This window comes from Plutella xylostella, chromosome 20 (genome assembly GCF_932276165.1).
Source record: "Plutella xylostella chromosome 20, ilPluXylo3.1, whole genome shotgun sequence".
NCBI classification, from domain to species: Eukaryota; Metazoa; Arthropoda; class Insecta; order Lepidoptera; family Plutellidae; genus Plutella; species Plutella xylostella.
In genome coordinates, this window is record NC_064000.1 from 1129120 (window position 1) to 1148159 (window position 19040).

Here is a 19040-nt window from a genome sequence, read left to right on the forward strand (position 1 = left end):
CTTTTGTCACGTCTTGTGCCCCGTGCTAGCTCTTCTGTTACTTAAATATTGATCTTTGGGTACGATAATAATAACTGAAACTACAAAATTAACTGTACACGATTCCATTTATTCACATTTCCATTCATTCCTACCACCTACGTCTTCTGTTTCTTCGCATCGGACGGTCCATCATCGTCATCCCCCTGAAATATCGGCTTTGGCTGCGTCTTCTTATACGCCGGCGCGACCCAAAACGGATTCTCCTCAGCATCTTTAGCGAACTTCAATATAGCTTCCCTAGGATCCTGGTCATCATCCACCCGTTTACTCAACCCTAGGTTCCTTATGACGAAGGAGCTGAGAGTGGAGCCAGAAGCGGCAACCCTACCGCCTTGGCCTGATGTGATTGGTAAGTCTGGGCGACGGGATTTTATGGGGTCTAACCGGTCCTTTTCCATTTTCTTCTTGTTTGTCCGGAGTTTTTCTTGCCTGAATAGGGGTAATGCGTGAGGTGTAATGATCTGTTGGGAGCTGACTACGTCTGATGATTGCTTCTTTCTGTGCGTCTTGACTATGCATAGTTTTGCGCCTCGAAGACTCTTCTTCTGATCGTAGTAGCATTTGACGACGCCATTGCCGCAACCAACGAATATTTGGTTTAATTTCGCGTGCCACACCGCTTTGATAACGTGCGATTTGCTAACCTCTATCTGTGTAACCTTTTTAAAGGTTTTCGTGTTATAAAACAGCAACCTACCGACATCTTGGCCTTTCTGTAGCGACTCCCCTGTAAAAACCATCGCATCATCGGGACTAAACCCACAATCCGTCTGTTCGTACCTCGAAAACAGGTTATCGAACACATTCAACGGCTGTTTCGTGGCCCTCAAATCCCACAACTTCAACGTATCATCATTGCTTCTACTCGCCAAATTGTTCCCCAAATACGAGTAAACCACACTAGTTATCTCAGTTTGCTTCTGATGCGCAGACCTGATAACCTGTGAAGTATTAACAAAGCTTTTCCTATGATCCCACATCTGTATTGATCCGTCGAAGCAGCCGCAAGCGACGGTGTTCCCATCTCTAGAGAAGGTACAAGCCGTGGGGTTGGTCTTCAGGCCTCCCTGTTGCCGTGGCTTGATGACTGCCTTGTGGTGCCGAGGGTTGTCTGTGAGCCACAGCCGGAGGGTGGCGTCCTGGGCGCACGTCATGAACTCTTCGCGGATGTGCGGGTGCCAGCAGCCGCTGTTTAGTGACGCTGTGTGGCCTTTTGTCCTGGAAGATAATGGATTTAAAATTTAAATAATTTGTTATGGCGAAGGCACCTACATAAAACTAAATGTGATACTAAAGAATAAGTCGTCCTGAAAAGTTCTAGTAAGGCACTTCTTGAAAAAGGTGAGTATTTGTTGCTATTTATAAATTAACCAATTAGTTTTTTTATTGTTATTGATATAAAATGAACTAATACAATAGCTTTTGAGAAGTTTTCAGCAAAAGAAGATTATCAGAAAACCTGCTAATTTTGTACGAAATCTAGATAATTCAAAGGAAAAAAGTTATGTATGTGTCTGAGAACTTAAAAAGGCGAACAACAATAAAACAAGATCAGCTCGTACTGTTTAGATGAGGAAGTCAGACAAAACTGTAGTGGTCATTTGTAGGAGAAGAGCCAGAATTAACTGATGATAATGAACTTACTTAGCCATATCCGTAATATACTGGTCCCCCTTCACACACTCGAGGCTCTCGAAGCCGTCCCGGTCCAGCACCTTGGCCTGCGCCGCGCCGGACACGACCAGGATGGCGTCCCCCGTGGCCGAGTACTGGAGACACTTGATGGGGTGGTTCTCGCACGGCTGGAGGGTGCGGAAGGAACGCATTGAGGCGTCCATGCCTGGTCAAAGGGAGGAATCATGTATTGTTTTTACACTATTGTGAAGTAAACACATGCATATAACCATAGAATAACAAGTACTAGTACTACTGTACTTCTTATTCTATCAAATAACATAGGAGGCTAGGATGTTTGAATAAGGACTATAATTATTGTCTTACCATATTTATATAGTAGTAGTGAAATACCGCACGCAAATGGACTATCAAACAGACAACAAGAAGTAGATGTTTTGATGAAAATGCACCATTTGGATATATTATTAATATCTGAGTCACGCCTAACAGAAAGTTCTCGAACTGATATATCTGGCTACCATACCTACCTAACAGCTCATTCAGATGACACGGGGCATGCAGGAACTGCTATTATAGTAAGGAACAACATTAAGCATCAATTACTGCCTAAATATCGAACAGCTCAGATACAAGCTACATGTATCGCGATAGAAGATCAATGGGGGCAGCTTACGGTGTCATCTATATATTGCCCACCAAAGAAAAATAGACAACCAGATCTGTCTGACACAGACTTTGATCAGTTCTTCCGGTCGCTGGGGAACAGATATATCGTAGGCGGAGACTGGAATGCAAAACACATTCACTGGGGTTCAAGACTTACGCTAACAAGAGGAAGAAACCTAAAAAATTGTTTAGACCGAAACAAATTAACTGTTCTAACAACCTGCCAACCTACTTACTGGCCTACTGACCCGAATAAACTCCCGGATCTTCTGGATTTCTTTGTATATAAAGGCATCTCAACCTACTACCTTAAAGTTGAAGGATGCTATGACAGCTCTTCGGATCATACACCCGTAATAACAACTATAAGCACATCTGTTATAGAAAGAGCAAAATGCCCATATTTATGCAATCACAAAACAGATTGGGATTCGTATCGCCAATACCTAGAAGATCACACCAACCTCAACATTCCTTTAAAAACCGAAGAGGATATCGAAACTGCAGCCAACTATCTGACTCAAATCATTCAAAAGTCAGCTTGGCTAAACACTCCAGGCACTAGAGATCCCATAAAAAATCACGGTCGGTACAACATACCTCAAGAAGTGAGAAAAAAAGTACTGGAAAAAAGGCGACTCCGAAGGCAATGGCAGATCAGCAGACATCCAGAGCACAAAAAGGCTTTTAACAAAGCTGCAGCTGAATTAAAGGACTTCCTAGTAGAAATAGAGAATGACACCCTCCAACAAAAACTAGAGTCCCTCAACCCAATGTGTGATAATGAATATTCCTTATGGAAAACTGTTAAAACAACACTAAAGCCTCAACTTGCTCAATACCCATTAAAAACCGAAGACGGAAGTTGGGCGAGGACAGACACAGAGAGAGCTGAAGCTTACGCGGCGTTTCTGAAAAATGTGTTTAAACCTAATGAAGACCTCACATCAGACATTGTAGATGAAGAAGTCAAAAACTATCTGGAAAGTGATCTCCAACTCAGTCCACCTTTGGCTGCCTGTACCCCTTCTGAAGTACGTAGAACAATCCAGAATCTACAATTAAAGAAGGCGCCAGGTTTTGACCTTATAACCGCTGAAGTACTAAGACAAGTACCAAAGAAAGTCATAACTCTCATAACAATTATTTTCAATAGCATACTTAGAACCGGGTATTTTCCGAACATCTGGAAAGTGTCCCAAATAACAATGGTGCTCAAAGCGGGAAAACCCCCACATCTTACGTCTTCCTACCGACCAATCAGTCTGTTACCAGTGCTCTCAAAAGTCTTCGAGAAAGTACTTTCTGTGCGGCTAAAAGCTTGTATGGCAGAGAAGAAACTAATCCCAGAACATCAATTCGGATTCAGAAGCAATCATTCGACAGTGGAACAAGTACACAGAGTTTGTGAAAAAGTGAGAAATGCCCTGGAAAAAAAGCTTTATTGCTGTGGAGTATTTCTGGATGTACAACAGGCGTTTGATAAAGTCTGGCATAATGGCCTACTCTATAAAATAAAGAAGACTCTACCTCATAACATGTTCCTACTCCTGAAATCATACATTGAAAATAGGTCATTTTATGTGAAAATAAACGACTCTGTTTCCGACATGTATGATATACAAGCGGGGGTACCGCAAGGATCAGTCCTTGGGCCGACATTGTATATTATTTATACCAGTGATGTTCCTGTGTCAGAAACAGTGATGACTGCAACATTTGCAGACGATACTGCTGTACTTGCTTCAAGTGATAGTCCAGAGCAAGCATCAGCGACCTTGCAAACACAACTCAACAAGATACATGATTGGATGAAGTGTTGGAAGATCAAGGCTAGTGCAGCAAAATCCAATCATATCACTTTCACCCTAAGAAGGAAAGATTGTCCGGAGGTCAAATTTGGGAATGAGCGATTACCACATAAAGATACAGTGAAGTACCTAGGGTTTCACCTTGACCGGAGGCAAACTTGGAAAAAGCACATCCAGAAAAAACGCGATGAGCTGAACTACCGTTTTAGATCTCTCCAATGGCTGCTCGGCCCGCAGTCAAGACTGTCACTAAACAATAAAATGCTTATTTACAAATCCATTTTAAAACCCGTCTGGACTTATGGTATACAGTTGTGGGGTACGGCGAAAAACAGCAACATTGAAATACTGCAAAGATTCCAAAATAATGCACTGAGGACCATAGCAAGAGCTCCCTGGTTTACAAAAACTGATGAAATACATGCTTACCTAGAAATACCTACTGTGAAAGAGGAAGTTAAGCATCTCACAAAAGCCTACAGAGACAGGGTAACAAATCATGAAAATGAGCTGGCGCGATGTCTAACACAGACAGAAATGACCCGTCGCCTTAAACGAAGCCACATCTGGGACAATTATTCAGTTGAATAAAACTGAATAAATTTTAATGAAGGACAGCCTATCAATGGAGAGGCCAGTTCTGCAAGTCACTCTACCGCTCAAAAGAACTGCTTATGGTCCAACGACTGATCGCAAGTTAGAACAATCAAGGAACAAAAAAAAAAAAAAGTAGTGAAATACTGCACATGTACCCTATTTTAAGTGTATCTATTTCAAGTCCCATGAGTGGGCAACATGTACAGCAAAAAGCATCTTTAGGGATTACAGTTTTTGTCATTATTATTATGCATGCATAATATCTTACCTGCGAAATCCCAGAAAGAGACATCATAGTCAATGGAGCCAGTTGCTAGTCGAGCTCCCGAGGGGTCCACCGCGAGGGCCACCACCGCCTTGGAACCGTGCAGCATTTGCACCTGGAAATTATAAACAAGCATGTTGGAATTATGGGCATGTAATATTAAAGTTATACTGTTGTATCCCCTAAACCTGTTGAGTGGTGTAGCTTGGCATTCTGCACACGAATGGATTGCTTTGTAAATTAAAATAGAAGGATGAAAGAACTTTCTATGAAAGGTTGGAAGAAGGTTTTCTTCATTGTAATTGAAGAGTTACCTACATGTCTGATATATTCTGAATTGGTGTTTATTTCTGAATTTAATACTATCTTAGGGCTGCAAAATATGGCCAAGAGTAGATTCTAGATTCATCTACCAAGTATAAGTAAGTAAACTTTCATTAATTACATGTCATTAATTACATACGCATGTATTTACTAACTTACCTCATGACTATTAGGAATTTTCTTCTCCGGGCCAGCATCATCTTCATCATCAGACCCACTGAGTTCATCATAGCTGTCTTCACCTTTCGTTTTGTCATCAGCTTTCTTCAACGCCTCTGGTACAGGAGGCCCTATTATATCTTCATCTTCTTCCACCAACCCCGGAGGCAGTGGAGGCCCTATTAGATCCTCATCATCATCATCATCATCTTTAGCACTAGAATTCTCTATAATCTCCTTAGCTTTCTCTTCGTCTTCAACAGCCTTCTTTTTAGCGGCTTCCTGGGCCGCTTGCCGCGCTCTCATCATCATCTCCTCAATGTCAAAGTTTTTAGCCTTCTTACCGAAGTTCTTGATGCCCATGACCTCCTGCACATGCTGGCTCTCCAGGTCTTCGGCTATCTCGTCTATGTCTTTGGTCTGCTCCTGTATGGGGGTCCGGCCGAAAGTGCCGAATCCAGAAGTATTGGCCTCTTCATTTTGCTCGGCGGTTGAGGTTGTGGTAGGAAGGCTGAACTTGATCTTTCCAAATGATATTGGCTTCTTACTCATGTTTACCAGTCGCAGTAGGTATTATGGTAATTGGTAATACGCTTAAAAACCTTAATTTAATTAAAATTTGTTTATTTTGCTGTAAAGTTTTGTCTTTTTTTGTAGGTAGTGTAGGTACTCTGTGACATTGAGATTTTTTCTGACCTGTGGGACTATGACATTGACAGTCGATTTTTGACATAGCTGCATTCGGAATATGTCGGCGGTGGTGGTGGTCCTAACCAGTTTTCTATTGTATAAAAATAAAAAAATGATTTTAGGATAGATTAAAGATAGCGATTATTAATTTTGTGTTCTTTGATGATGTGTTGGACTTAGAAATAAAATAAGAGTCATTCAATAAACATAACACAACCTGGCTCTACCACGAAAGTAGGTTTCAAACTTTGCTTTAGGATGACATTGACATTCATAATGACATGACGGATTTCTACAAAAGTATTTTATTTGCTCTGTGGTGGTTGGCGAGTTTTTCGTTTTGCGGCTTGCTCGTTTTTAAATTATTGTGTTTTCATTGTAATTAATAACATTGAAATAAATTCGGTCTTGATAATTGGTAAGCCGTCTACATTACTACCTAGTTTTAAAACACTACATAAACGCGTTATATTATCGCACCCTAACTATATTTTGTAGTACAAAGTAGGTAGAAATAAAATATTTTTATTGTTAAAGAAATACGTTACTTATACTAGTTATACTTACCCATTATGTAAGTACAGTCCATTCTGCATGAAACGTCTTTTTAAGTTTTATTTTTCTTCTCTTTCTCCGTCATAAAAAGTATTAATTAAAATACCTACTTAACTAAGTTTTACATTTCTTGCTCCAGTACTTTAAGTACTTACACAGTAGCCTGGCTGACTGGCAGTCACTTGGGGCTCACAAAATTTTGCATGAATGATTCCTGCCTGGGAAACCACTTATGAATGACTATTTATTTATATACTGACAATATTACAGAATTATGTACAATGGGCCACTATGTGAACACCACAGGCCATGTAATCCAAACATTCCTTTGAAGTGTGCCTGAAAAACTATCAACTTCCCTGTAATGCTCCCTACATTAGATACATTTTATTATTGGCTGTTAAAGAAAGAAAGAAATATCATCATTATCATCAGCCCCTGCTGCTGTGTACACAAAGGAGATGGCAAGCAGTGGGCAAGCATGGGCCAGATTTAGATTTTGTGATCCATTTTTATTGCTATTTTTTTTAATGATAAAATATTTGTTGATGCTCATGAACATGAGTTGAGTAGGTGGAGGTAAAGAACATTCCCAAAGGCTGTATAGCTATTAAATGTAGGTAAAATTTTCAAATTATTTTCTATTTTCTTTTATTATGTTGTGTTGGGATTCAAAATCTACTGGAGTAATCAACAGAGATACTATGCATGATGTACAATATACAGCATTCAGACTTAATTCCAAAGTCCAAATTAGGTTCAACTAATGTGTTTGTTAAGTTATTATAGAAGTTCCCTCAGTATAAAAAAAACTCATGTAGCTATCCTTTTTTATCACTAAACAATTAAGTACTTATAAATATCTATTGTAACTACCTATCCATAGAAATATTATTGATAAATAATTTTAATAACTAAGTTCATACTTATTAGCTTATCAGCTAGTTGAAATAATCAGTGTTTACAGTGTCGCCGCAGCGAGCGGTCATCCAATATGTTGCTGCTAGGAGTTCTCAGTATTTGTTTCGGGATTTCACTTGGCTTTACAGTCAGTAAAGGTAACTACTACATTTATGAATACTTTTATAAAATAATTATATTAAGGTGATAATTCTGTATTTGTTACTCTGATGATTTTAATTAGCCCTTTTATATTTTTTTGTATTATTTAATTATTCAAGGTACTACAGACTATTTCTTAACTAAGTATCTAAAGGCAGACTTTAAATTTAAACATGATTTTATCCAGTCAACCAGTGTCCAATGTTCTAGCATGCCAGGGATTCAACTTATATGTATAATTGAATTTCAGACAGTCCCCCGCAATGGAGCCCTGTGTACTCCGTGAAGGGGCTCCTCAACATCCCCTACGCTGAAATACATGAGCCTTTCTATGTCTGGTAAAAATAACTAACCTTTATTTTGTTGAGTCTAGTCTAGCTTGTCCCATAACTGCGTAAAGACCTTTTATGTTTGGCCAATAGTCTAAAAAAAAACTCGCAATATAGGTACCTTCATATACAGTTTAATAATAGCTTCATAGCTATGCACTTGTGAGTTTGACAAGGTACAATTTTTAACTTGTCAAACTCGTACAAAAGCTACATGAAGCTGACCATAAAAAATCTTTGCAATGTGTTTAAAAAAAAGCAGCACCAGCCTGTAATCAAACTCTGGACTTAGTTATAAGTACTTTACGTTGGGCGCCAGAATTTTCAGCAATGATATTAAAGACTGATAGCTTATTGCTTCAAATATTTTATTCAAAACACATATATTTCGTTCACACATACTTTAGCCTATTTAATAAGAGAGATGAGTATTCAAACAAAGAGCTGCAAATTGTTTATATTATAAATAAAGTAACCGTCACAGTTTATCTCAGAGGTCACCAGACTATTTACTTACACACAAATATCGACTGATAAACTTGGTCGTTAACTTATTTAAGTTTTACAGAAATGTCTCATCTTCTTTGTTATTGTATAAGCTGTTTTAAGATTCATCATTTATTGAACGTAACATTATTTGTTGACTGTTAAGATTATGAGTTTAGTAAAAATGAATGAAGTTGTCTGAGATCGATTATATTACACACTACAAAAACCAAAACGTCTCGGACTTTTCTCACAAGTATTTCGTAGCAATCGCGGGATAAAAAGTAGCCTACTAGCATATGGATGGTCTTTATTTTATGATGTTTTGGTTTCATATTTTATGAACTACACTCCCGGCCACTGAGAAAAGCACCAAATTTGTCATAGACGGAAAAAGCTAGCTTAATTACGCCTTCTGAAACATTGAAGTAAATTTAACAGAGCACCAGCTAAAATATTTTGTTAAAATTTTAAATTAAATGTTTGAAAAAATTGGGGTGTCGGCATTTTGTGAGTAGAACTTTTTCATTGTCCGTGAGTGTACATGTCAGCGCCGGGATTCGAGCGGGCGCTTACCCGACTGAGCTACCACCACTCCGCTCCACTTTACCATTTGCCAAAATGGCCGGCCGGGCCGGATTACAATCTCTAGCACATTGGATAGCTAGATCAAGACTCATTAACTGACGATTCATATCACCACGAAACCAAAATCTTGTTAATTGTAGGTACGACAGAGAGCACGGCAAGTCCCGCATCGACTACTACGGCGGGATGGTGAAGACGTATCAGATGACGGGAGCCGCCTACCCGCAGTACGGGACTAACATCAAGGTAATCACCATTTATATAATAGGTATGTGATAATATGTGGGGTCATCTCACATCATCTCAAAGCTAGGCAGAGCCTTGTAGTATGAGTATCGGAAAGCTGATATATGATCATCACCATCATCTGCCCGTCTTCTTCACCTTCGGTGACGCATCAAAAAGAAAACGCGAGGATATTATGTACATGAATAGCGCGACAGAAATGTGTCGCAGACAGTCGCGTTCGCGTTACGCAGTACGCGTAGCGGCCGCTACACGAGTTCGTCATCGAGACGTCCATAAACTCTTTTAATGCGCGTTCCTCCAATCACAGTGCCGTATTTATGGCGAAATGCCATATTGTGACCTTATTAACTTTTTATCACAACATTTCTATTCCTCCCTCAGATAGCGCCAGTGACGACAGAGTCCCAGCTAAACAGCGTGACGTGCCTGCAAATGAACGGAACCTCCGACATGGCGGTCAGCGACGTGCAGTCCGCGCTGCCCGACATGACCGACTTCACGTTCATAGGTTAGTTTCATAGTTCCTTCTAGCTTTCATAGATGGCGTTGCTACTTGATGACTAAACTCCCACTGCTAAAGGCCGGTCTGGCTGGCTCTGCCGCCTGCCATCAAGGTTACTGTGCGAGCGTCAGGGCACTGATACTGTGCGCGTGCGACAGAGACAAAATATAGAAAGGGCAAAACTAGTAGATCAAAAGTTGTTCATAATGACCCCCTGAGTCACCCCCTTACGGCTTACCATTTTCGTAATATTCTGTATTCTCTTTCTTCTTGGTAATGGCTTGTAATATCCTGTATAGGTTCTTTCTTTCACCATTTTAATTAGAAAATGAACGTTTTAAGCCATAAGGCATAGCAATACAATACTTTCCATGATTTTCTCCCGTAACACAGGGTTAGTACAGTTCAAAATAAGGTGGGAACTATTCTCCCTTTCCCATATTAAAGGTTAAAGTATTTAATACTTTTACCAACAGGCACAGACAACATCGGCGACGCTGAAACTTCAAAATGGCGGATGACGATGAAGATCGGGGACAAGGAGAACAAGTACACCATGTGGGTCAAGTACAAGAAGAGTTTGAGGGGAGACGCCGTGGCTATACCTGTCAGGTATTGTGGCTGTTTTATTACTTCTAGAGTCTGTTTTTTAATCTGAGATACTAAATTTACAGATTTGATTAAGTGGCGTATCGTTCAATTGGTGAACCGTCCAGAATCTGTCAATTTAGTATCAAAGAAGATACCTTATAAACAAAAACACACACACAAAAAACCGGCCAAGTGCGAGTCGGGCTCGCGCACAAAGGGTTCCGTAGCAGCAAATATAATATTACAGTTAAATCAACCTATCTCAAAAACTATAAGAGATACTTTGATCAAACCAAAAATCGTTGAAAGAGTTAATTAGCATGCATCACCTCTATTTTTTTTAGAATTTTATACCCCGTAGTTATAAAAATAGAGGGGGGGGGACATACTTTTTACGACTTTGAGAGCTGATATCTCAAAAACCGTTCACTTTAAGAAAAATGTTTTTTAGAAAACTTTATATCATTTTAAAAGACCTTTCCATTGATACCCCACACGGGTATGTACATCGAAAAAAAAAATTTCATCCCTCAGTTACATGTATGGGGGGCCCCACCCCCAATTCTTTTTTTTACTATTTAGTGTCATATTTTTGTAGCGGTTCATACAACACATATTCCCATCAAATTTCATCACTGTAGTACTTATAGTTTCCGAGTAAATCGGCTGTGACAGACGGACAGACGGACATGACGAAACTATAAGGGTTCCGTTTTTGCCATTTTGGCTACGGAACCCTAAAAATGGCTTATAGCTACCATTATTAAGTATTTTTTGTAGTTTCTGACACTAGTCAGGTCAAGTAGTAGTATTGTTACTATTTTAGTGTCTAGAGTCCGACACCGCTAACTTTGGAACAGGTTTGGTTTAGATTTAGGTTTTTTCGTTTATTTGCAACAGAAAAAGGCTTAAAGGAAGCCATTATACCTTTTTTGACACCAGTGCTGTGGTCTTTATTGTCTATGCTGAGCTGGTACCTTTTTGACGATCTAGACCACCTTTTATGTTACTCTATTTTGTTTAAATTTGTCTTTTATTTCTTCCTGTATTGTTTCTATATCTTTATCTACAATTCTAGGTACGAGATGAAAGGCTACAACACATTGCTCGGCTCTCACTACGACCACTACTACATCGACTACGCCGAGTACGACGTGGACGAGATCGACCCCACCGTGTTCCAGGTTGACAGCGGTAGGTATCCATTTTTATTGCACCCAAAGGTTGTCTGGAAGAAACCTGCTTGCATACTCTATGTCTCTATGATTTGCAGTCAACAAAACGATCAAAACTCACCACCAGCACAAACAGTTTCTTGTTGACTGTGCATATTGTATAATGGACCCTACCACCTCTATTCTATTCTGACAGGGTGTTGTAAAAAGGGTATTTCGCAAATTATGAAATTCTGGTTTTATTTTCAGGCTTAGATTTATCATGCTGCACATGTAAGTTTCGGCTTAGTATACCATTTTTGCAACACCCGTATTTTATCCCCTATAATTTGACACCCTATTATTTTATCCCTTTAATCTCAACTCAGCCAGCCTATCCTAGCCTAACCTCACCCCTCAACCTCCTTACAGGTCTCCCGTGCGGCTCGTTCCCCGGCCCCGGGCTGCAGCACGCGGCCAGCTTCAACCCCATGCAGGAGTTTATACACCCCGTTGTGGAACACCACGTCACGCACGAGTTCGAGAGGTAATGTCACACAATACACAATACCTTCCTACCCCCAGGGCTAGTAGCACGGGTCGCATTGAAAACGTGACATGAGTTTAGCATCGCGCTCACTCACATCGCGCAGCCTCAAGAGCGAGCGCGACGGAGAATTTTTGTCACGTCTAAAATGCGCCCCGTGCTAGCCCTGCAGGTCTCCCGTGCGGCTCGTTCCCCGGCCCCGGGCTGCAGCACGCGGCCAGCTTCAACCCCATGCAGGAGTTTATACACCCCGCCGTAGAACACCACGTCACGCACGAGTTTGAGAGGTAATCATACTTTTGCCTGAAACTAGTGATGACAGTAACTCTTTTCTTTCCCAGGCAAAATTGATTTCTTACAAATATTGTTTGAATGAATTTCAAGTAAAAACATAAATGTGACCTTAGAATGTATCCATTTCTTTATACCCTTTTTCACGAGGAAAGACATCTGACAGGACCCTTATTACATTCGAATAAGGGTAGTTATTGTTTGTATCACATGTCTTTCCCCGTGAAACAAGGTATAACGAGGCATGGCCAGAAAAACAGTAGTCTTGCCCAGAGGGCCTAGTGGATTTTTAACATCGTCAGCTGAACTCTATTCTGTTATTTATTTATATTTAACCTTATTTGCAGGGAAGTAAGACACAATTGAAAATGTACTGTATATTATAACTCGCAAATATAAAAGTATACATATAATAATCCCTTTACCTCCTACTAAAGGTAAGTATTTAATTCTAACATTTTCGTTGCAGGTTCAAGGCCAAGCACAACCGTCAGTACGCCAGCGACAACGAACACGAGAAGAGGTTGAACTTGTTCCGACAGAACTTGAGGTAATTCATGAAAATATTATTATGGCCTCAGTTTGTATTCAAATACACTCAACTCACAAGCAATGAAAAGTTTGTAAAAAAAATTTGGTCATTTGGTGTCGATATTTTGTATGGTAAACTTTTTCATTGCTCATCAGTGTATAAAACGTAAATAAAGAGATTGGATATATAATATAAAGTCGTCCTTTTTAACCGACTTCGAAAAAAGGAGGAGGTTCTCAATTCGTCTGTATGTATGTTTTTACAAGTAAGGGTAAGTTGCCGCTGCATTGGAAACCCATTAATTAACAATTGGTGTGTGGTGCTGGTAACCGAATATTTTTTATCTTTATCTTTAACAAAACAAACCGTTCCTTCCAGATTGATCCACTCAACCAACCGCGCTGGTCGCTCCTTCACTGTAGCAGTGAACCACTTGGCGGACAAGACCGATGAGGAGCTGGCGGTACTGCGCGGCAGGACGTATGGAGGACCCAACAGAGGTATGTGTCAAAGGTGATTCGTAAGCAAGTCGCCCGCTTTTTGTACATAGGTTGCGAGCCGTTTTGAAATGAGTACAATGCAGTTAGGGTACACATCTAATATGTACAGGTTTCTTTGCAATGTTTTACTTCGCCGTAGAAGCTCGTGGTATAGTTGATTTGTATTGTTGTTACATGCCAGAATTGGAAGGCATGCCCTATAGAATGCGTAGTCTACGAAATCTTCGTTTACATTTTAAAATAATGTTGTTTTTAAACCTATTGCTATCACTCTCTGGCTAGACATGGGCTAATTTAGGCAATCAACAGCCCCATATAAACTTCCTGAAATACCAGAAAAATTCTATCACTTTTGACAAATAATAAAGGTTCTTATAATACTTATATTTTCTCCCACAGGTCTCCCGTTCCCGTACAGTGACTCTATGATCGAGGAGGAGAGCGACAAGCTGCCCTCTGAGCACGACTGGAGGCTGTTCGGAGCTGTCACTCCCGTTAAAGGTACTATTTTTTTTATATTATATACTTCTAAATGGTGGACTGGTTCCTTCGCCATATTTCAGGGTCACAGAAAAAGCGCCATCTGTATAAAGATGTTAAAGAAAATAATGAGTCAGTAAATATGAATGCGTGAAAAAATGGGCGTTAGGTACTTCTGAATGTAACCGTTATGATTGGGCCAATTACCTACACCTAAAGTGCCATGTTCCAACGGCGTCTTAAGTTTAGTTGCATCACAATGTCTGGGAGCCTATAGCCAAAATGTCTTAACCCACAAACCCCACAAAAAACCCCAATCAAAAACCCTTCTCTCTCCCAGACCAATCAGTGTGCGGCTCGTGCTGGTCGTTCGGCACGGTGGGCGCGGTGGAGGGCGCATTGTTCTTACACAACGGCGGCCATCTTGTTCGGCTCAGTCAACAGGCCTTGGTTGACTGCTCTTGGGGGTATGTGTCATTTATAATGTGTAATAAAGCCAGTTCATCACATCATCATCACGACCCATTACGTCCCCACTGCTGGGGCACGGATCTCCTTCCAATGAAGGAAGGGTTTAGGCCTAGTCCACCACGCTGGCCAAGTGCGGGTTGGTGGACCCCAACACAAGCAAGCTTGTGGTGAGAGAGTTGTCGGGTAAGTGGGCAACCCGACTGTCAGATGTTTTCAAGCTTCCCGAAGGCCTCTGACTGGGCTTAACGACTGCTGCCGAAGCAGCAACCGGGACCCACGGCTTAACGTGCCGTCCGAAGCACCAGTTAAAGCCAGTTAGCCGACCCTAAATAAGGATATATGATATGGATATATGAGTGGCTCGTGGTGGTCGTTCGGCTCGGCGGGCGCGGTGGAGGGCGCGCTGTTCTTACACAACGGCGGCCATCTTGTGCGGCTGAGTCAACAGGCGCTGGTTGACTGTTCTTGGGGGTATGCGCAATTAATAATGTCTAATACGGTTATATGCAGTTGTTTGTTGTAGCGGTTTCTAGAACAATTATCACTTAAGGTGTGGTTTTTTAAACAATGGTGGAAATGGGAAGTATTATACCTTTTTATGTCGTAAGACGTTATGCGTCTGAATACTAGCTTTTCCCGTAAGGTTTTCGACGCCTTAAAAAGTTTCCTTGTTAAATTCCGGGATAAAATGTAGCTTGTGTGACAATCCACCGTCACTCCCTTGGGTTATTATTTCAATATATTCACGTATCGAAACCTAGCCCAATCTATCCACAGAAATCAAGTGAGACGAACTCAGATTTATGAAAACTTCGCTTATGCTCTTTTACTTCTCAACCTTACTAACAACACATCAATAACTGATACATTGCTCGCTCAGTTTCGGCAACAATGGCTGTGACGGAGGCGAGGACTACCGCGCCTACCAGTGGATCATGAAGCACGGCCTGCCCACCGAGGAGGAGTATGGAGGGTACCTTGGACAGGTAAATAACAGTAATATTAATATTCTGACTAGATGATCAATTCACCACGGTGACAAACCCCAGACATAGGCAAAGTTCTAGTGTATCGTGTTTGTCACGCTAAAAATAATAACTGAAAATAACTTCCGTTTAAAAGCATTTCAATAAAAAGTGTTAGGACAGTCTGCTCGTCATACAAACTTTATTCCTATATTGAGAACCTACCTCCTAATAGCGAGAGTGAACAAGTCCATTTTTAATAAAAAGGTTTCAATCGGAAAAGAAATAACTTCAATTTATACTTTTGTGGACTGTTTTGTTTCAAAACAACACATTATTTATCTCCCTTTTTTCCTTCATACATACTTAAAATACGTAATCTCTTCCAGGACGGCTACTGCCACATCGACAACGTGACTGTGGCCACCAAGATGAAGGGCTGGGTCAACGTCACCACCAACAACGAAAACGCACTGCGGGTGAGTGACTATTTACTCTTATACAGGGTGTTGCAAAAGTGTTATAGTGAGCCGAACGTTTGAAAATACTAGAGTCTTACCGCTAAAACAAGATTTTAATTAAACAGTTGTAATAAGTAACTAGCTGGCCCGGCAAACTTCATACCGCCTCGCCATACACTACCCTATCCTTGCCCCACCAACGCTACCCCTACCCTACACTATCCTATCCCTACCCTACCCAACCCTACCCTACCCAAGCCTACCCTATCCTTCTTACTTTTTAAACCTTGGACTTCTACGAATATTTCAAGACCAAAATTAGCCAAATCGGTTCAGGTGTTCTCGAGTTAGCATTGAGCATCAATTAATTTTTATTTATATAGATTTTATTTACAATATGTTTAACAGGCCTTCCTCCTCCTCCTATCCAGGCTTTACCGTTGAAATTCAAAACACAGTCATGCAAAACGTTGTCTAAACACCCGATAATCGTGGTAATTTTTTCATAGTTCTAAAATTAAAGTCAACAATAACCCTTGCAACCTCCTCCATTTTACCGCTATAACAAAAACCCTAACACCCTGTATATCTCCACCAGCTGGCGATCTTCAAGCACGGCCCCATCTCGGTGGCGATCGACGCGTCGCACAAGACGTTCAGCTTCTACTCCAACGGGGTCTACTACGAGCCCGCTTGGTGAGTCTTTGATTATTCACTAAATTTTCATAGCCTCTAAAGGTTTCCCGTGGAAAAAAACTTTTTAACTTTTATTGGTGCTGGCATTTGTTTTTGTAGCAAAAGTGCTATAATTTACCAGTGTTAACCCTGAAATGGGGAGTGTGGTCATACCTAAGCACCTTTGCTTCATAAGTAGCTATACAATTTTTTACCTTGTCGCACTCATATGCCGCCTATTTATCATCATTCAAACGTTGATGGTTTGACTAGGTTCTAGGATTGTTTTCTGAGTTTGACTAGGTTCAAAAGTGAACAGCTACTAGAGCCCGTTAACGCTAACTTTGCCATGGTTAAACATACGTTGAAAAGCAATAAGACATACCACGTCAGTGTCAGTAAAATTTAATAAAAAATGCATTTGTTGTAAAGTTAGCGTTGTCGTATTCTATGCATTAAGGTTTGGATCAATTCAAAATTTGGAAAAGGGGCAAATATAAATAAGTACGGGTTTGATAACCAGTTGCGAGTTGGAGTATACATGAACGCCAAGACGTGTCAAAAGTTTTGCTTCGTTTTCGAGAGTGCGACGGATAACTTTTGTTACGTCTTGACGTGAGCGTCTTCAAAGTCAAATGTTTTTATTCATCGTATAAATATAAAATTTTCTTATGCACGTAAATTTTTACAAACTACTCTTACTGCTTTAAGTCTCCACTTAATAGTTCTTGAGAACTTGCGCTCCGTGCTAGGCTTTTCATTCTACACTCTTAATTCCAGCAAGAACAAAGTAGAAGAGCTCGACCACGCGGTCCTGGCCGTCGGGTACGGGATCCTGAAGGGGCAGAAGTACTGGCTGGTGAAGAACTCGTGGTCCAACATGTGGGGCAACGACGGCTACGTGCTCATGTCGTCTAAGGAGAACAACTGTGGCGTGGAGAGTGCCCCCACTTATGTTGTCATGTAGAGTATCATCATAAAGGTATAGGTTACAACATTTTGTCGAGCATTTCTGTGTAATGTAACGTTCTTACGAATGGTACAGGCAAAAGCATGATAAAAAGTTCGTAAAAAGATGATACACTAGGACATAACAGAGAGCGGCTCGTTGTTCTGTTACAAGTAAATGTTGTAGTCTATACTCACCTTAATGAAGGCACGAAATTTATTTTTAGCACCGTGAAACTATATATTTAGCTATTTTGGAAAATGTGATTTACGGAAACTGTCATAGAATCGAATTTTTAAAAATTATTCTAGATTTTGACAGCTCTAAAATTAAAATTCGTGCCCCTACCATTGCACTCTCCAATTAGAGCTAAGTAGGTTTGGTTAAGGCATAACTTCACTGTTGCCATATTGATGATATTTTTTGTATTTGCAAAATAGATAAAAGTAATGTTGTGACAAAAGTTGCACTCTAAACTAATTATTAAAATGCAGGTTTATTTAGATCTGAACATATAATTTTTTTCGCATATGTTATTTTTAGTTACATAAGAATCTCTATATCAAAGTGCCTATATTTACTTTTAAGTATCCAAATTGGTTTTCATATGAGGCTGTGTAGTGTATACTTTTATAATTCTGTTTAAATACCTAAGAAAGAAGGACTGTTTACTGAACATTCCAAATACTAATGTAGCCATAGATCTGAAGTTTTGTAAGAGTTATTTAAGAAATAAAGAATATATAAATATAAATCACAATTTGTTTCAATTGTTTGTATTGTTTTTTCAAAATGGTAACTAAGCCTGTATGTCCACCAGAGCGGAGCGGAGTTTTATGCCATTTCATTGGTCGATGTTACCTCTTCTATTCTCTGTGAGGGTGTTAGTACCTGCACCTGGCTCTCTCGACTCTCGAATGGAACCTTTGTGCATATCTCCAACTAATTTAATGTGAGACAATAAAGTTCGTCAAAACGTCTTCGACTTTTGAAGCTCAAAGGGTCAGTCTCACAATTCCTATTGAGCTTAGCTATTCCCATTCGGTTTCGTAATTCGATGGGACTGGATTTTCTTCATGTTCCACCTTGTTTTGTAGAATTTGGTACGTTAACGCGTAAATATGAGATGTATAATGGACAGATATATAATAATTGGTAATTGTTATAAGAAATACAAATGCATTTAGATTTTTTATAGTTTTTCATTGTGAGATAAGTAGATACTACCTACCGTAACTACCGAAAGAACAAGTATAAAATTAAAAAAATAATTGACTAAGATGAAATGATGTGTGTAATTTTAAAAAAGATTGTAAGTATAATTTTATGAGATTTCATTTCATTTGCGAAACTCAACATACCAAGTAGGTATGACGTTAAAATCCAAGTTAAAATTAATCACACTAGCGGTCTTACTACAAATAATCGAGATTAAAACAAATAATAACGAAGATATCATAC

General features: G+C 40.0%; 2 protein-coding genes across 2 annotated transcripts; one reads left to right on the forward strand and one right to left on the reverse strand.

The window, feature by feature from the left end:
* Window positions 1-88: 88 nt before the first annotated feature.
* Window positions 89-6156, reverse strand: LOC105389796 (gastrulation defective protein 1 homolog). The gene is made up of 4 exons (XM_038109823.2): window positions 5503-6156; window positions 5023-5134; window positions 1687-1882; window positions 89-1260 (listed from the first exon to the last, which is right to left on the reverse strand). The coding sequence occupies exons 1-4, from the start codon at window positions 6052-6054 to the stop codon at window positions 138-140; spliced, it is 1983 nt and encodes a 660-aa protein (XP_037965751.2). The 5' UTR covers window positions 6055-6156; the 3' UTR covers window positions 89-137.
* A 325-nt stretch (window positions 6157-6481) lies between these two features.
* LOC105389726 (digestive cysteine proteinase 2) lies at window positions 6482-18333 on the forward strand. The gene is made up of 16 exons (XM_048628317.1): window positions 6482-6610; window positions 7715-7805; window positions 8060-8147; window positions 9353-9458; window positions 9843-9969; window positions 10440-10575; window positions 11633-11748; window positions 12428-12542; window positions 13016-13096; window positions 13457-13578; window positions 13978-14079; window positions 14399-14525; window positions 15410-15515; window positions 15884-15973; window positions 16554-16651; window positions 17411-18333. The coding sequence occupies exons 2-16, from the start codon at window positions 7742-7744 to the stop codon at window positions 17595-17597; spliced, it is 1665 nt and encodes a 554-aa protein (XP_048484274.1). The 5' UTR covers window positions 6482-6610; window positions 7715-7741; the 3' UTR covers window positions 17598-18333.
* Window positions 18334-19040: the final 707 nt, after the last annotated feature.